Genomic DNA, 17,338 nt, shown 5'->3' with positions numbered 1-17,338 from the left:
GCCAATCCACCCAACTCCCTGAAAAGGAAAAGAAGCCCAGCTTGCAAATCTTTTCGGAATCTGTCTGAACGGCTGTTTTTAACTTGGGAGCAGAAAGGCGGGGGCGGATGGATTGCCCGTCATCGAATGTTTGCCATCTGCACAATGCTATCTTCTGTAAACACAGCAGCTAATGAGCACGCTGCAATCGGCAGCCCGGTTTTCTGCAGCTAGAAATCGCAACAGGATTAATCGGGAAAAGAAAGCCGGGTTTATGTGCACTTTGTGCTGTGTTTTGGATGTGGGGCTCGAGGCTTCTTCCAGCCCCGTTTCCACACACACACACCCCCAGTAACTGCTGAGCTGCAGGGGTATAAGGGCAGGCGGTACCAAGCCGAGAGCAGCAATGTGGCTTGGGGGAATATTTGCCATCCCCTTTCCCAGGAAAAACTCTCGTGGCTCAGCCTGGGGACATGAGTTTCATGCCTCGGTGCCATCCACACTGGTTTAGCTTTGATCCCTGCTCCGTTACAGCGGATTTTTCCTGCCTATGCCATCCGGAGCTGCTTTTCCTCCATGACTCTGACTTTCCCGGGCTGCAGGGATGCATGGGAGGAGTGTAGAGTTACAGCCCAGAAAGTCCTCCTTGTTTCCCGCCCGGCTTCGGACAGCCCCCGGCTTCTCCCAACCACCTCTCACCGCCCACGTCCATCATCGCTCCACTCCCGTCCTTGTCCCCCCTCTTCAGTTTATCTGTCTCTGGCAACAAGTGAGTATTTGCCTTTTTCTGCCCCGTGGCTCAACTCTCTCAGCTCCCCTCTCCAGGCAATGGCTGTGCCGGTGGGAGGGAAGGATGGGGCTGGGGGACGGGCAGAGACTTGACCCGCTTGAGGTCCTTTTGCAGATGAGCTCAGGCGAGAAACATTTCCGAGGCTCTGCCACCTTACGTAGCCGCTCCTCTGCAGATGAGGTCCAACCCCGTCTCGCTTCTCTCTCCTGCCTGTTGTTTGCTCTCAGGACTTTCGGCAAAGCAGGGCTGATGGCAGCAACCACAGCCGACCTCAAGGGAGGTCCTGCATGGGGGCTTTCTCCTGCAGCCACCTGAGCGAGCTGCTGCTGCTTGGCGTGAGTCCCGGGAGACCACGTTTTGGTGAGAGGAGAAGCTGGGAAAGGGAGGGAGGTGATGGCTGCTTTTGGGAAGGGGCCGGAGGAGGTAAGGAAGCTGCTCAAGCAGGTCATGAGCAGAGCCCGAGTCTCCTGATGCCTCTCTGCTTCGTGGTAAGGCATCTCCCAAAGTCTGCAGGCTCCCACATCAGCAGAGGGATGCTGGCACCTGGGGCCCCCCTAGACTTTGCAGGGAGTGAAGAAGCCTTGAGGAGTTCAGGAAGGTGAGGAGGGCCCCAGGGTGGCAGTGGGGAGGGTGGAGGAGAAGGAAACAAAGAGAGATTCCCCTGCCAAAGGCTGAGGGTTGCAGAGAAATGGACCATGCAACAGCCTGACCCAGCAACCGTGAGCTGTGACAGCAAACACATCGCCTGCCAGCCTGGAACATGAAAGCCCATCAATGCTTTCCAAGACCCAGCTCTACTAGTACATCCACAGAGTTGTTTTCTGCACAGTGGAACGGGAATGGTGCTGGTGACCACCTCCAGCTCTACGCTCTGCTGGGTGGTGCTAGCTGCTGCCTCTGCAATGGACCTGCGCCCCTCGAGGACGACGTCTTCAGCACCCAGTGGGCAAAGCCTCACTCTTATAGTAAAGGAATTACCAACCTTTCCTTTGTGGGTGATGAAGATGGCTTTTGCCAGCAGCTCCATCGCATCAGCTGATGTTGTGTTGTATTCCATTGCAGCGTCGAAGTTGAAATACTTTCACGGCTTTACACCAGCTGAGGCCCCACCCTAGGCAAATGCAAATAAGAACTGAAGAGAAGAAATAAATCTTCAGACCTGGGTTCCTAGGTTGCCTAATGCGGTGGTTTTACCATACCAGCATCCTGCTGAAGCCGTGGTTGTGCTGTCTGAGACCTTATATATAGCATTTTGTAAGAAATGGAGGGGGAACAGGTTTGCCCAGAGATGTGGGAGGTGCCCCATTCCTGGAGGGGTTCAAGGCCAGGTTGGACGGGGCTTGGAGCAACCTAGTCTGGTGGGAGGTGTCCCTGCCCAGGGCATGGGGGTGGGACTGGATGGTCTTCAAGCTCCCTTCCAACCTAATGATTCTATGATAAAACCCCTCACACTCCGGCACCCACAGGCACGCGTGGGGCAGGCTATGGGGCAATCACAGCCGTGCTGTTAAGGAGCAGGTCGGTGTTGATGGCCAGGTGAACCACGGCTGGCTTTGGTGCGTGAAGGCCTGGTTAATATTAACAAGGTTATGCAACACAGCCTACCCCCCCTGGGGCATGCGGTAGATCGTTAGGGGATTTTTAATTAGTGGTCCCTGCAAACCTCCCCTCTTGGGGGTGGTTAATTCATGCAGCAAAACCTCACCTGCAGGTACCATGCGCCATTACTCAACAGGTCCACACAGCGTGCAGCTATGGGTCAGGGCAATATTTATACCTGTTTATACAGATGTGTGTGTGTATATATATATATATATATGCATGCATGTATATATATGTACACTTCACTTTTTGCCTGATGCATTGGATCGGATTGCTTGACATTGCAGCGCTGCTACCAGTATATTTATCACCACAGTAACAACAACAATGATCTTTGCTGGCCATACAAGCTTGGAAGGGGCTGGCTGATCTGCTTTTTTCGGGTACACACCCAAAAAAATAAAAAATGAGCAAACCTTAGAGGTTAACTACATCATCACGCTCATCCACAGCCATTCCCAGAAGCTTTCATGCAGCAGTGTGTGACCGCTTCCTAGCTTAGCTGCAGCCCTGAATCAAGGCCTTCCTGTCTCCCGCTGTATCGAGGCAGTGGAATAAGAGAGGAAAGGGCGAGGAAGAAGAGAGGGTCAGGTAAAATTGATGTAGAGCTAAAAAGCGCCTAAAAGAGCCACCCAGGTTGATCCAGACAGGTTCAGAGCAGTCGTTGACCCTTAGTGTTTACACGCAACGGGGAGAGGCCCCGGTGGGAGGTGGGACTACAGGCAAAAAGGTATTTAGGTGCCCGATGAGCAGATAAAGCAGACAGAGATGGAGATGTGAAGAGGCTGGTGCAGGGCGGGAGCAGACCCTCTGTCTCTGAGACCAAGAGAGGACTCTGCGGTTTGTGATGGGTCTGGATGCTGCTGAGCTGGACTGAGAGCAAACCAGCCTGGCAGGGACGCACGAAGCACCCCCAGCAGTGGAGGTAGCGGAGACCCTGGGGTAGGGGTGGAAAAAAAGTCTCAGGGGATGGGAAACGCTCATGGGCTTGGAGGTGTCCCTGGCTGCAGTATCAGCACGCACCGGCTCCACCCTGCGCAACCCCAGGTTAACTCCTGGGAAAGCCTGGGATTGCTCCAGCACCAAAGAAAAGATGAGACCGGGGTCATTCTATCCCAGGACACGCGCAGGCAGGACAGAAAGCACCTCTGCGAGGCTCTGGCCCCGTGCCCCCATCACCCCGTGTGCCTGGCGGGAGCCTCCCGCTTGCAAACAACACTTTGGGGGACTGAAATTAGGGGCGAGGTGGGGGGGAGGCTGATTTGGGCACTTTTTCTGCTGCAAAACAGGCAGCGATAACCACTGCCCCCCTCTTCCTCTGGGTTAGCCTGGGAAAGCTCGGCTTTCTTGCACCTTGCCCGCAGTCACTCGGCGTCTCCCTGGGTTGCATGACCCGGTTCGTCCCCGTCTCGGGAGCACAAGAGGAGCTGCAGGAGGCAGGGGCAGGGCAGTGGGGTGGCAGGGACACGCGTTGCCACCGTACACAGCACGCCCAGCAACGCGCCAGCACCGCTCCCAGCCGTCTGCTCCGCGTCCCGGCGCCCGCAGCCTCCGCCGCGGCCCCGGCCCCATCCAAATACATGGTAAGCGGCCACGCAGCAAAGAGCTTTTGTTAAAAAATGAAAATATTTTAAAAGTGGCTGGTGGGTGAAGCTGTAAAACTTGCGGGGCGGCAGCAAATCCCTAGCTAGGGACTAAGAACAACGTAGGTATATTTCACAGATTTAGAACTCTGTCTTTGAAATACAATTGTTTAATTATTGCTTAGGAGGCAGCTAGGAAAGGGAGTGAGCACCAGCTCTGGAAATGATCTGGGTTTAGGTCGGAGCAGGGGCACCGCGGAAGGCAGCGGTGTTGTGATATTAAAGGGCGTTGAGTGTTTACCCTGCGTGGTTTGAAAACAGGCTAAATCTGTTTCCTTGAAACAGGTACGCTCAGGAGGGACTTACAGGTTCATTCAGAACGGGTTATTGTAAAGAGTCGCGATGTGACAGTTTTACAAGTCTCCCCTAACAAGACCAGATGGTGAACCAACTGGCAGATTTTTTTTTTTTTTTTTTTTGGCAGAATTTGGCAAAGCAGTAGCTAGCAGTTCTGGATGGGGAGGGAAAAGGAAGGGTTTTTTTTTTTTTGTTCGCTTGCCACATAAGGTAAGCTCTAACCTGCTCCCTGGTGGGGATGGCAGCGGGGCCTGGCCTCATCCCTAACGCATCCTTTCTGCCTTCCAGCCCTTTTCTGCAGACTTTTGCCACCCCCTGCATCAGCCCGGGGCTGCGGGCATGCCAGGGGGAACACCAGGACTCCCCATCCCAGCGGACACCCCCCCTTTCCGCTTCCAGCCCCGCCGGCTCGCCGTGGACTGGCGTCGCTTCAGCGCCATCGACGTGGAGCGGGTGGCCCGGGAGGTGGACCTGGCCGCCCTCCAGGACCACGTGGCCGGCGTCACCTTCTGCAACCTGGACGGGGAGCGGTGCCCCCACTGCGGGCAGCCGGCAGACCCCATCCTGCTGAAGGTGCTCAGGATGGCCCAGCTGAGCATCGAGTACCTGCTGCATTGCCAGGAGCGCCTGGGGACCAGCCTGGCCCTGCACGCCCGCCGCCTGGAAGCTGCCCATGCCGAGCTGGCTTGCACTCGGCAGCGGGCAGAGGAGCAGGCGGTCCGGCTCCGGGGGCCCGAGGAGGAGAGCAGGAGGTGGAAGAAGCTGGTTGCAGCGCAGCAGGTCTTCCTGCCAACCTGCCCCTTCGCCTACCACAAGGTGCGGGGTGGAAAGGTGTCAGAGGGGGTGTAAAGCGCATCCCCATTGCAGGATGCTCGTTGCTGCATCCTTGCCCTTGTAGACCCACCGCGGTTACACCTTGGCCCCAGAAAAAGGTGCTGGCCGGCCCTGCTGCTTTCCCTGGCGCAGGTCCATTGCCTTCATGGGGACTCCAAAGTCCTTGCTAGGGAAGCTCCCTCTTGTTGTGCTAACTACAGGTAGTCGGAGCCCCACAGAGTGTGGGAGAGGGGGTCCGTAGGGACATCTCACAAAATCCCTCTATCCTCACGCCAGGGAGACTTTAAACATCCTCCAGAACAAGTGGAAGATTTCTGGATGCTCCTGGATTTGGTGGTGATTTTGCTTTTCCCTCCCCGCCAAGCTTTTCCCACGCTTCCAGCAGGAAGCCTGCTGGCTATGCGTCTTTGTCTGCTGCTTCTCCATCACCCAATCAACCCGCTCACTTATTCCTGGAGAGTAAAAGCCACCCAAACCAGGTGATTGAGGTTCGTACATCCCCACAAGTGCCAGGTCCAGAGATGGAGCAGGACCCTGTTATAACCAGGACCTCGCCGCTGCTTTGGCCACCTCATTGCACTGCTCCGTTGGGGGATTTTCCACCCCCCCCCCCCGCCGAGCAGTATCCCTGCACCACCCAGGCTTCTGCCTTCTCCTGACCCCTAAAGGGGTTTTTCTTTGGCTTCAGACAGAAGAAACTCCTAATATTCTCCCTCCAGCATGACAGCCACATCTCCTGAGGTCTCCCCTTTTGCTTTAAAGCAGCAAAGCTTTGGCTGCCAGGCAGGAGACACGGGGAGCGCCCTTCTCTGCAGCTCCCTGTCCCTCTGCTGACTCTTTCCCCCCTCCCCAGTGCCACCTCTGCGACAAAGCCTTCATGGACGACTCCTTCTTGCAAGCCCATGTGCGGCGCCGGCACACGGATGCCACTGAGGAAGGTGAGCCCTGGGACGATGTCTCCCTTCACTTTCCCAGGCCGGTTTTCCCCCATGGGAGGTGGATGCTGGAAACCGGAGAGTGACCAGAGGTTAAAGACAGCTTCTTATAACTCCGTGCTGCTTCTGCGAATATTTACTGAATGCTTTCTGCTCGCTGCCTTTCCCTCAAGCACAGGTAGGACACACAGCCAAATATGAGACAGCATGAGAATTTAAAGCTCAGTTTCCCTAGGGATCTTCTCCACCCCGGGATTCCACAGGAATGGGGGGATGGAGCTTCACTGGGGAGTTTGGGGGAGTGTTTTGCTAGAGGGGGAGAGGGGTTCACCTTCCCCGTGCCCCTTTTTTTGGCAAAGGATCGATGCTCCCTTGCAAGGTGCTTGGAAAGCTGCCCGTGTAACGTGCTGCGTGAGAGCCACGGAGCCTCCTTACAGCTTCGCCTGTGCCCGGCACCTGAACTTGGCGGATAAAAAAAGCCAGTTTTGCGGTTTGCTGGCAGGTCGGAACCCCAGCCCAGGGCTGATGCAAACGCAACAGGCTGAGCTTTGCTCCGGAGGCGCCTTCCCTGTTTCCCTGAAACGTCCAAGCAGGGCACTTAGGCTGCTTGGGAGAGCAAGCCCAGCGCAAAGCCACGCTGCTCCCCCAGCCGCTCATCTCGCCACATTTACAAAAATAATTTAAAAAATAAAAATAAAAAAAATCAGAGGCCGCATGGCCACGCTTGCCATGGTTTTTCCTGCAGCTCAGCTACCTGCTCCTCCACCCTGAAACCCTGCAGCACTTTTCTAGGGTTCTCCACCCACACCCCCCCCAAAGCAAAATCCCGGTCGGAGCTGGCAGATCGCACCCTGGCTCATGGCACCCCCGTTTCCCTGGGCTTTGCAGAGAGGCAGAAGACGAGGCGGGTGAAGCAAATGGAGGATGAGGTGGAGGAGCTGAAGGTGAAAGTGCGGGAGGCGCAGCGGCAGCTGGAAGCGGAGAAGACGCGCAGGGAGCAGGTACGGGGCGAGGGCAGCACCCGCTGCCTGCTTGGGAAAAATGGGGGGAGGACAAGTGATGAGACGCGGAACGTTTTTAAAGCACAGGTGAAAAAAACTATTTTACGGTGGGGGCCGGTGTTTATTTCTTCGGAAAATTGCCCCACCCCCTCCCCTCCCCACCAAAATTCCCATGGGAAATGTCACGTGGCATTAAGGACTGTGTGAGCATGCTGCCTCCACCTCCCCGGGGTGTGCAGGCAGGCTCTGAGCAGCGGCGGATGTAACGAGAGCGTTGGTGCTCATCCCTCTGGTGCCAGGGCAGAAGCCCCAGCCCTTGGTGGTTCTGATCTGCGGCCAAGAAGTCTTCTCCCCGCCCCCCCCAATATTTCCACTCTCTTTAGGAAACGGAGAGAGCTCGCCAGCAAGAAGAGGAGGGCAGGAGAGATTTGGAAAGGTGGAAAGAGGAGGAGAGGACGAAGCTGCATGAAGAGATAGATGGTCTGAGGGAGCTCTTCCTCACAGCGTTCAAGGACGTGGCCAGCAGGAGCAGTGCCATGGAGGGGGTAAGCGAGCCCCCCACATGCTCCTCAAGGCAGGTGAGGGGATGTCCAAGCCTGCTGCTTCACCTGGTCCAGGTGGCATCACAGGCTCACAGACCCAAAGAGGCCTCATTTCTTTCTCCTGGGGCACGCAAGCATTTTGGGGTTGGAAGCAGTGGCTGGGCCAAGGCTGGGGTCCCCAGGAGGAAAGTGGATCCTCCTGTGGGACACACAGCTCCCTCCTCTCCCCACTCCAGAGGCTTCAGGAGCTTCAGGCCAGAGAGGTGGTGGTGTCCAACCTGGGGACCCTGCAGGACAGTGACACCGAAGAGACGCGGTGGCAGACACCAAGCCGGGCAGAGCTGCGGGGCAAGCGGGAGAGGATGGCAGTGCAGGTGAGCAGTGCGATACCCATGTCCTCACCCCTACTGCGCAGCCCAGGAGGTGCATTTGGATGGAGGTGGACCCACGTCCATGCCCCTCTGTGTGCATCTGCTTTGTGGATGTCCAGTCTAAGCTCCGGTTCAGGTAGCAATGGGCTCCTGCTGGTGTGGAGAACTGACGGTCCAGGGCCAGAAACGGGACCTGGGGGGTGCAGAGGGCATGTCATGGTTCCAGGTCAGCCCTGCTTGCTGCAGGGAAACCCATCTTCACCGGAGCAGTGAAGATGCTCACCACATGGAAAAGCATTTGAAGTACCAATTAAAGAAATTTATTTACCCATGCATCAGCCGCCTTTTCAACATCTCAACATCAACAAGTTCAAGAGAGACAGGGAACTACTGGAGAGAGTCCAGCGTAGGGCAAGAAAGATGATGGAGGGGTTGAAGCATCTCCCTTATGAGGAAAGGCAGAGAGAGCTGGGACTCTTCAGCCTGGAGAAGAGAAGGCTGAGGGGAGACCTTATTAATGTTTACAAGTACCTAAAGTGTGGGTTTAAGGAGGATGGAGCCAGACTCTTTTCAGTGGTTCCCAGTAACAGGATGAGGGGTAACGGGCACAAGCTGGAACATAGGAATTTCAGATCAAATATGAGAAAAAACTTCTTTATGGCGAGGGTGATGGAGCACTGGAAAAGGCTGCCCAGGGAGGGTGTGGAGTCCCCTTCTCTGGAGACTTTCCAGACCCACCTGGATGCAGTCCTGAGTGATGTGCTCTGGGCAATCCTGCTTTAGCAGGGGAGTTGGACTAGATGATCTCTAGAGGTCCCTTCCAACTCTGAAAAATTCCCTGATTCCATGATCTACAAACATCTGAAGAAGGCTTTACCATGCATGGTACCTCTGAGCATGGAATGGGGTGGGAATGGCACCACTGTTAAGGCGCCAAGTATCCTTTGGGACCCAAAGGGAAGCTGAATTTCTCAGAGTATGAACATGATTGGGTCCCTGGGCCCATGGTGCAAGGAGGGGAACGCCTGTGTGTTTAATTTGTCAGCGAGCAGAGCGGAGGCAGGCACTGGGGGAGCAGTGGGCACAGGAGGTCCGGGTGGGTGCCAGATGTCCTTGACACCTCCAAGACACCTTGCTTAGAAAAGGTCTGGATGTTTCCCTTGTGGTTTTTCTCCATCTTTAAACCCCGGAGATGTTTGGTCTCTCTGGAAAAACCAGGGATGCCCTCTCTGCAGATCAGCCCAGAGAGTGGTGGACAGAAAGAAGGGGGTTATGCACTTCAAATGAGCCTTGGCTGGACTTCAAAGTCCAGGGTGATGGAGTATAGTTATTAGGTTATCAAGGGGAAAGAATAAATGAAATGTGGCAACCAAAGCTGTGTCCTATTGCAGACAATGAGGAGACATGAGCTTACCACGAGCAGACTTTGAAGCTGGCCATGTATCTTCTGCAAGGCCAGATCTGCCCTTTGGAGGACATCTCAATAATGAATAAGAATCCAGAGAGCCGCCCTTGCTGGTGAAGGGAAGAGGTGGCTCCAAACCCATTTTTACCATGTTCACGTCTTCTCATTCCTTTTTTGCTCCTCTCAGTTGAAGAAAGAGAACAAGACACTCCGCCCTGCCCTATCCCAGGACCAGCAGGTCGTTACGGACCATGAGCATCAGCAGAGGGTTGCCCTCAGCACCTGGCTCAAGGAGCAGCCCAAGGTCACAAGGTCCCAGGAGAAGGCGGCAAGTGAAATAAAACAAAGGAGACCTCTGTTCATCAAGAGGGTTTAAGCAGATGTTTAACTCTAAGCAACCTTGGAATATTTTCTGCATTAAGACTAAGCCTAATTTCAAGCCTTTGCTACATTCAGCTCCTTTTTGCGCTCATTAAACACGAAGCACTACATGAATATCATCAGCATGAACCATGCCCACCGGGGTGTAGATCACCAGAGCAACACTTTGCATTACAATTTGGGGCATCTTTAACTTGTGTGATTTGTGAATAGCAGGTGGGGTGTAACAGGATGGCATCTGATGCGCTAGTGATCATAGTACGGAAAGGAAAGCCCCTAAGCTGACCCCTTACGGGTACAGTCTGCTTAAGGGAAATAGCTCTTGGGGAGTGTATGTGCCCACTTTAGGCTCTTGCTATTTTCCGCTCCTTTTTTTGAATGCATTTAGTAATAATACTCTGCAGAGAGAGAGGTAAAATTACCCAAAATTATAGACAAAGAAATGATCTTTGAGTGATGCCCGGTCTATTTCGTTACAGATCAAGCTGCTCTCTGCAAGAAAACCTGAAGGTAATGATTGCATTTGTAAAGTGAATCAATTTGGGTCTAGATCAGTTTTTCATCGCTAACAGCCCTTCAGACCACAATGTCTTCTCTGCCTCCCTCTATGAAAACGTGCCGTGGAGTCCTCTCCAGGGAGCTTGGCTGTGTGTCCTCTCACATGCAGCCGTGGAGTGGACACCTTCCAGTCCCTTGACTACCTGCCGCAACAGCGTAGACCACAGCTCTGGTGGCTGACACAAAACTGACTTGTCTCTTGGGTGGGTTTTGCATTGTAGCCGTACCCCAAAGGAGTGACATTTCAGTCGAGCGCTCACAGCAAACGGGTGACCTTGCCTCCTCCAAAATGATGCCAGTGGTTATTTGCATAAAAATAAGGAGCTGAGGGGCATGCTGTGGTTTCTTATTTACTCTATGGGTTTTCTAAAATCAAGTGCCAGGGAAAGAAAATGGGGACTTCTCAGTTCCTTGATGCCTGTGACGCAGCCACAGACCCGGCCAGGTCCTGCTGCTCAGAAAACAGAAAAGGCCATAAACCAGCGATGGCTATTAGCAAATATCCAAGGGTACATCATTGACCCCAGCCCTGAGGGGCAGCAGAGGGCTATTTGCCCACTGGCATCCTCCAGCTGGTGGTCTTGGAGGGCAAACACCCCAGGGTTTCCTTTGGGGATGTTCTCCAAGGGTTGGTGCCAGACCTGGGCCAGGCTTGCCATTCCCAAAGGGCCAGGTATGTCCATACTTTCCGTATAGGAAAATCAGGACATGATCAGCGCTTGCTTCTGCACTGGGTCCTTGCCTCCTCTCTGACTCTCACAGGCTCCTTTCTTCCCTGCAGTGACCCAGGAGGTGACCAAAGTGGTGGCTGTTGAAGAGTTATCAGGTGGGTATCAAAGTTGGGACCATCCCTGTCTCGCGAGCACCAGGAAGAAGCTGGTGTTTGGCTTGGGGTGTTGTGCAGTGGGGACAAGGGGTCCTGGGCAAAGCTGGAGGTGATGAGATGGTGGGCTGGAGGCAGAGGGGATGAGCTCGCTGGTTCCCTCTTGGCTGTTATGACAGCACCATGACCTGCTGCCAACACTTCACCTGGTAAAGCTGTCCCAGGCAGCTGCTGGGCTGTGGGTGGGATTTTGGACAAGAAGTTGTGGACAAGAATTAATCAAATTAGAGGAGGAAGTTACCCTTTTGTAGAGGGACGTAGTCTGCTAAGAGCAACCAGTTGCTTGCTCTGGGACTGGTGGGACCCGTGTGCCCACAGAGGAGAAGGGTCCCACCAGCCCCTTCCCCAGGGCATGGCCCATCCATCGCTGCACTGGTACCAGCACCCACCTTTACTCCAGACAGGGAGGAGGCCACCCGGGGCAGGAAGCAGAGGCTGCTGGAAGCCCTGCGGAGAAACCCAAACCTCCTGAAGCAGTTTCGCCCCATCCTGGAGGAAGTGCTGGAGGAAAAGCTGGAGAGCATGGGAGTCAAGAAGGTAAGTCTGTCCTTTCAGCGCAAGCGTTTGCAATGCCAGCCCTGAGTCAGTGCAGAAACGTAAAGACTTTTGGGGGTGGAGGAGAACAATTGAAACACTAACAGGCTGTAAAAAAAAAAAAAAAAATCCCCATCTGGAGCAATCACGCCCTGAGAGGCAAATGGGAAGGTGGAGGCAGAATCACACAGTAGCGCAGGGAATAAACTGCGTGCTCCCATCTCTGAGGCTGGTTATTAGTATCTCGCCAGCAAATCTTTCTCACAAGCAGCCTTTCATATGCTAAATCACCCAGGGCTCCCTCTCTTGTAGGGAAGGAGGGTGTTTGAGGGCACAGCAGCCCCTGTCAGGGGGATTTCAAGGGGACTTTCAGCTTCCAAGTCCTTTTCATGCCGAGCATATTAAACAGTAGCTCCGAGAAGTCTCCTGGAGCTCCCGGCGATGCAACACCACCACCTAGCACCTTGCGGTGAGGAGGCAGGCAGCAGGCACGGCTGCTGGGGACCCGCGTCACTCCGTCGACCTGCCTTTCTCAGCAAGGCAGCATTTCTGTTTCGGGTCCCCAAGGCACAAAGAGAAGGCAGTGACTGAACGACTTCTTGTGCGATTGTTTCCTGGAGGTGCTTTTAAGCCCGGATTCATTTCACCGAGGCTGGAGCCCTGGCATGTCCTCACTTTCCCCAGCTGGGGAACACTGAGGTGGTGTCAAAAGCAGCACAGGTGGCCCAAAGCCAGACCCACAGGTGTACACCCCCCTTCATCTCCCATCATTTTACATCTCTACAAGCCCAGGACATTCATGGTCGCAAAACCTCCTCGAGCTGTAAATACCTCCCAAGACAAAATACTGCACTTACCCTCTAGCCCAGAAATTGCCTGAAATAGCTGAGATTTACTCTTCAGCAGTAATTTACCAGAGCAGCTGAGGGCTTTGCAGATGTGGGCTCTTGGCATGGGATACATTGTGCTGGGGAAATGATGGGTATCACGGCTGGTAAGAGCATCCTTGGGGTTTGGATAGGGCTTGGAGCTTGCAGGATGCTCTTGAGATACAGGCAGTGCTGCCCAGGGCTTGTTTCACCACCCAGCACTGTGGGAGGATGTCAGGCCCCTCAGTCGTCCTCTGCTTTAGGTTGCGAAGGGGATCTCCACTCGGACCTACAAAAGCCTCCAGGCTCTGCTCAGGCTGCAGCAGCAACAGAAGTCTGAGAAATTTCCTGGTCTCCTCCACCTGAGGGATGAGTTGGGCCGAGCGGTGATGAGGAAAGTCAGGCGATGCAAGAAGCCCAGCAGTGCTTTGCCTCGACAGCTCTCCATCATCCCAGGTGAAGTCACCTCCTGTCCTCTCTACATACCAACCATGGGGACCTGTGGCCACACACTGATGGCCACGGGATGCCGTTCCCTTACCCAGTGAGACAGCAAGACAGAGTCAGTCCCCACAGGACTACCAGGAGGTGCATGGTGATGTCTTTGCTCTCAATATTGCCTTCCAGCTCAAAGCCTGAAGAGCTCCAGGTCCCTTGGTGGCTCACAGCCCATGGTGACACCAGCTGCAGTAGAGCCTGAAGCCTTGGTGGTACACCAGCCTGCTCCTCGGAGCAGAGCCCACTCCACCCACAGCCCCCCGAGGATGCCCCGGCGCGCCCTGCGGACCTCCAAAGCCAGCAGCTCCCACCGAGGACTTGTCCCACAGCGGAGGTGAGTCCCATCACCTCTTTTCAGTCTCCAGGCAGGTGGGCATTGCCCGGGACCCTAAGCCATCAACTACCCCCTACATACTCTGGGTTCTGCCCAAACACCAGCACCTTTGGAAACTGCCAAGTGGTGGGTGATGTGGCACCCCAGAGGGGTTTGTTTAGAAAAGGAGTTTCCTGGGATCTCCCTGACCATACAGGCTGGCTGAAACAGCTGAGGGAAGTCAGACCTGAGCCGCTGCATCCACCATGTGGTGCTGGAGACCAACACGAAGCATTTCCCACTTGGTTCCTTCTTCCCCTCCCAGAACCTGTGTAAGGGGATAAAGGAGTTCTCTCGGGGTTTTGGGTCAAAAGCAGTGAAGATGTAAAACAAAAGCTCGGAGAAACTGTGCAGAGAAGAAGTAACATGGAGAGGGTGTGAGGTGGCAGCAGAGAGGAAGAGGAGCTCAGGTGTGACCAAGAGCAGGTGAGGAAAAGGAGTTACTTGTTTGCTCCAGGAGCAAGAGAAAGCCAGACCTAGGTTTTAAACTGAAGCACAGCAATGCCAAACACAGGCAAGGCCTGGGTGGGAGTACCTGTTGCAGGTGCTAGCAGCAAGGTGTTTGTACTTGGTCTGTCCATGGATCTGTCCATGTCCACGGGGAGCGCGGGGCTTCTCCATGGGCTGCCCCGCTCGGGGCTGGGTCACAGCCCAGAGCATCACAGGGCTTCCCTGCATCTGCTTCAGAAGTGGGGGGAAGGAGGACGCCAGAGCAACCCCACGCCTGACCCACCTCTCTCTGCACCAGCCCCGAAGCAGCACCGGCGGGGAAGAAGCCCACCCTGTCCCCCGTGAAGCTCAGCCCTCAGCGAGAGCCGGCTTTCTCCGCAGCGGTTCAGGGGGATGAGACTGACTCTGACGGGTCAGACCAGGACTCGCTGGAGGAAACAGCTGGTTCAGGTACCACCTGTTCTCGTAGCAGCCACTGCGGGTTGGTGAGACGGTGGGGAGAATCCTGGTTACCGCCATCAGTGCTACCGTGTCACCTTCTTCCTGGGGCTGAAGTGGGACGAGTCCTACCCCGCCGTCCCCCATGCCCAGCCAGGCAACGGGGCACTGGTGGCTTTATCCATCGGCAACTTGTGTGCCCGCCCCTGCCAGGGTATTTTCCAATAGATCCTGCAGCTGTCTCTTTGCACAGGGGGAAACCAGACTGTCTAGAGGGTGCAGGGAACCCCCCAGGACCCAAAGGGCTGTCAAACACAAGGAGGAAAGCTTCTGGCTTTATGCTGTTGGCTTTGTGCTGTAAAACCCTACGGGAACCATGTATCAGGGGGTGATGTCAGGGGACTACTCCCGGGCGCCTCGGAGAGTTGGGGGACAGCGGGAGGCACCTCTCGCTTCTGCATTAACTGCAGACAGCAGCAGGTGCTCCTTGCACGTGGCTGTGGTGTGTCCCAGGCCAAAAAAGAGCCATCGATGCTGTGTCACTCACCGCGAGCCTGGGCTGTGCGTGCGGACGGAGGTTTCCTCCAGCATCCTTGAGTGCACCCACCCACTGCTTGCATGGGGAGGGAAATCCCTGCGATTTATTCTATGCATAAAACATTTTCTTCCCGAAACAGCTCCATTGGGATGGATCCGGACAGTGCTAGTGAATTTAAGCTAGAACCCAACTCACCCTGGGGTGGCTGGTGGTCCCCTCCCTTCTCACCCATCACTGTGCCTGGGGGGCTCCCTGTTTAACCAGCTCTGCCCTGCACAGGGACAGCCACCTCCACCACGGTGAGGTTCTTGGAGAGACGCCTGGATGCAGTGGCACAGACACCATCCCGCAGGGTGAAACGCTTCCCAGACCTGAGCTCGCCATGGCCAAAAACCAGCCAGCCCACCAAGAAACTCCAGGTATCTCGTGCAAATGGCCGTAGGAATTATGTTTTCTGATAAAATTTCCATTAAAAAAAAAAAAAAATGCGCATCATTTATTTCTCGAATGGAGAAGAGGTCTCTGGAACAAATCCAGAGATAATTGGAGTGATGCAATGGTGAAATTATTAAATTACTAAAACAGGACTTAAATATAACCTCAATTTATGGGGGAGAGCTGATGTAATTAAAGTGGTGGCAGTGTCAGAATCAAATTGCTTTTTTAGGAGGGAAAAAAAAAATTTAAAAAGATTTTACCCAAGGAAGGCCTGGCACAAATACTGGGAAGATTTTTTTACTTTTTTTTCTTGTTGCAATGACAATGAAATTCTAGGCCTTCATCTGGCAAAGTTTTTTTTTTTAAAAAAAAAAAAGTGAAGCAGGAGGTTTATGGGACCACTTGCAAGCCGTGGAAACAGAGAGGGGGCCTCCTGTGTGGCATCCTGATGCAACCGCGTTTCTGGCCCTCTTTGCTCTAATTTTTTTGCATCAGCCCGATGGAGAAGAAAGCCCGGTTGTTGTACGGCAGGAGGGGCCGGGGTGCGAGCGTGGGGTGTGGGTCCGTCCCTGCTGCTCCCCTTCACCCTCTCGGTGCTCCTCTCCAGTTCGCAGGTGACAGCAGCGACCTGCAGACCTCCGCCCTGGAGGACCTGGCCGAGCCACCAGCCCCGGTGGCTGCTGATGCCCCGAGGGACCACCACGGTCCTCAGGACCCCGGGGCTGCCAGGGGACGCGTGGTGGTGACAGGAAAGTGACAATCCTCTGCCAGCAGCCACTGGATGGTGCCACAGGACCAGAAACGGGCAGCAGCCGCTCTGCAGCCCTCCCAGGGCTGCTCCTGGGCTCCAGCCACCCCTCTTTTTGGGGCTCTTCCAGACAGCACAGGGGAGATTGGGTCCTCCCTGGCCAGCCCCTGTGGATCGCATCAAGGAGGATAAATGCCGCGTTGTCTGAAAAGGAGAAATTTCTACTTTCCCTTCATGCGCGCACAGGAGCTGTGACGTGGCATCTGAAGGTGTTGGGACCTTTCAGAGCCCCCGCAGACTCCTTGGACCTCACCGCCCGTGGGCTGAGATGTGACTCTCCATGTCAGATGCAGCCCAATGCTTGTGTGCAGCTTTTTTTATTCTTTAAGGAGCCCAAAAAAGCAGAGTCGGGGAGGTGAGAAAGCAGCTTTCCTTCTCGTTGCATCTCTCTTCTGTGGCTGCTCCTGGGGGTGATGGAAAAGGTCTCATTTTCTGCTCTAGGACGAACCCGGACTGAGTGTGCTCAGAGTAACAAACCCCAGTGCCTGTCTCCTTCCTTCTTTTCCTCTTGAATCGGTGGAAACTCAAACTCAAAGGATGATTTTTATTTTTTTTTTTGCCCTGTAAACATGACCACATAAGCCCGAATCTGCTGATAATGCTCATCTGTGTAAATTAAGTTCTTTTTCCTAATTCTCTCTGGATTTTGTACACTCGTAGACGTGCATTTATGATCTCGATCCCTTAAATGTACGAAATTTTGAAACATGCCCCAGGAAAAACCGGCTGGTTTCGGTTTCTCTTCTCTTTTCCAACCCCCTCCACCACTGCTTCAGCCTTTTGCCATTCCCCATTTAACGTTTGCGCGTGGATTTTAATGCTAGGGAGCAGAACGCCCAGACAGGGTTGGGTAGAACGTGCTCAGTTCATTTTATTTCACTGAACAGTAAAAGCCCCTTCTAGATAACTGTCCCCAAACGTGTAGATAAACCCCACCCCTATTTTTTTAAATCCCCACATCCCCTGGTACATGCACATTCAGCTGGTGCTTACACCCACCCATACGGCGTGTATCTATACCTTGAAAAGGATTTTTTTCCATTTTAACCATTCAAGTTGAAGAACTATACCTGGCTTGTGTTACTCATTGCTGACAGTGCTATTGCCAGCTGTGTTGCTTCGTGCTTAGTTTAACAGCTGTTGTGCTTTTTGCTGAGTGTCGCTCATGACA

At 54.3% G+C, this 17,338-nt stretch overlaps 1 protein-coding gene across 9 annotated transcripts; it reads left to right on the top strand.

Moving 5' to 3' along the window:
* Positions 1-614: 614 nt before the first annotated feature.
* On the top strand, positions 615-17,338 carry DZIP1L (DAZ interacting zinc finger protein 1 like). Of its 9 annotated transcripts, none has more exons than XM_063339780.1 (16): positions 615-748; positions 997-1,104; positions 4,600-5,127; positions 5,999-6,083; positions 6,969-7,081; positions 7,465-7,659; positions 7,860-7,997; positions 9,587-9,727; positions 10,260-10,290; positions 11,120-11,164; positions 11,622-11,758; positions 12,888-13,080; positions 13,252-13,456; positions 14,244-14,395; positions 15,201-15,340; positions 15,967-17,338. In XM_063339780.1, the coding sequence occupies exons 2-16, from the start codon at positions 1,057-1,059 to the stop codon at positions 16,114-16,116; spliced, it is 2,301 nt and encodes a 766-aa protein (XP_063195850.1). In that variant the 5' UTR covers positions 615-748; positions 997-1,056; the 3' UTR covers positions 16,117-17,338. The 9 variants fall into 9 exon arrangements, 8 of the variants coding, with proteins under 8 accessions (XP_063195850.1, XP_063195852.1, XP_063195849.1 ...); XM_063339782.1 differs by having other exon boundaries at positions 711-748; positions 997-1,129; XM_063339779.1 differs by lacking the exons at positions 615-748; positions 997-1,104 and adding exons at positions 3,167-3,296; positions 3,699-3,954 and having other exon boundaries at positions 7,465-7,626.

This window comes from Chroicocephalus ridibundus, chromosome 6, assembly GCF_963924245.1.
Source record: "Chroicocephalus ridibundus chromosome 6, bChrRid1.1, whole genome shotgun sequence".
Classification (NCBI taxonomy): Eukaryota; Metazoa; Chordata; class Aves; order Charadriiformes; family Laridae; genus Chroicocephalus; species Chroicocephalus ridibundus.
The sequence above is the reverse complement of the archived record's forward strand: the minus strand, read 5'-3'. Positions and strand labels throughout refer to the sequence as shown.

Coding starts and splice junctions, on each gene's coding strand:
- DZIP1L (XM_063339778.1), top strand. CDS start 3,229: ATGCTGCTGAGCTGGACTGAGAGCAAACCAGCCTGGCAGGGACGCACG. Junction 3,297..3,698: donor AAGCACCCCCAGCAGTGGAG/GTAGCGGAGACC, acceptor CCTCTGGGTTAG/CCTGGGAAAGCTCGGCTTTC. Junction 9,728..10,259: donor CAAGGTCCCAGGAGAAGGCG/GCAAGTGAAATA, acceptor ATTTCGTTACAG/ATCAAGCTGCTCTCTGCAAG.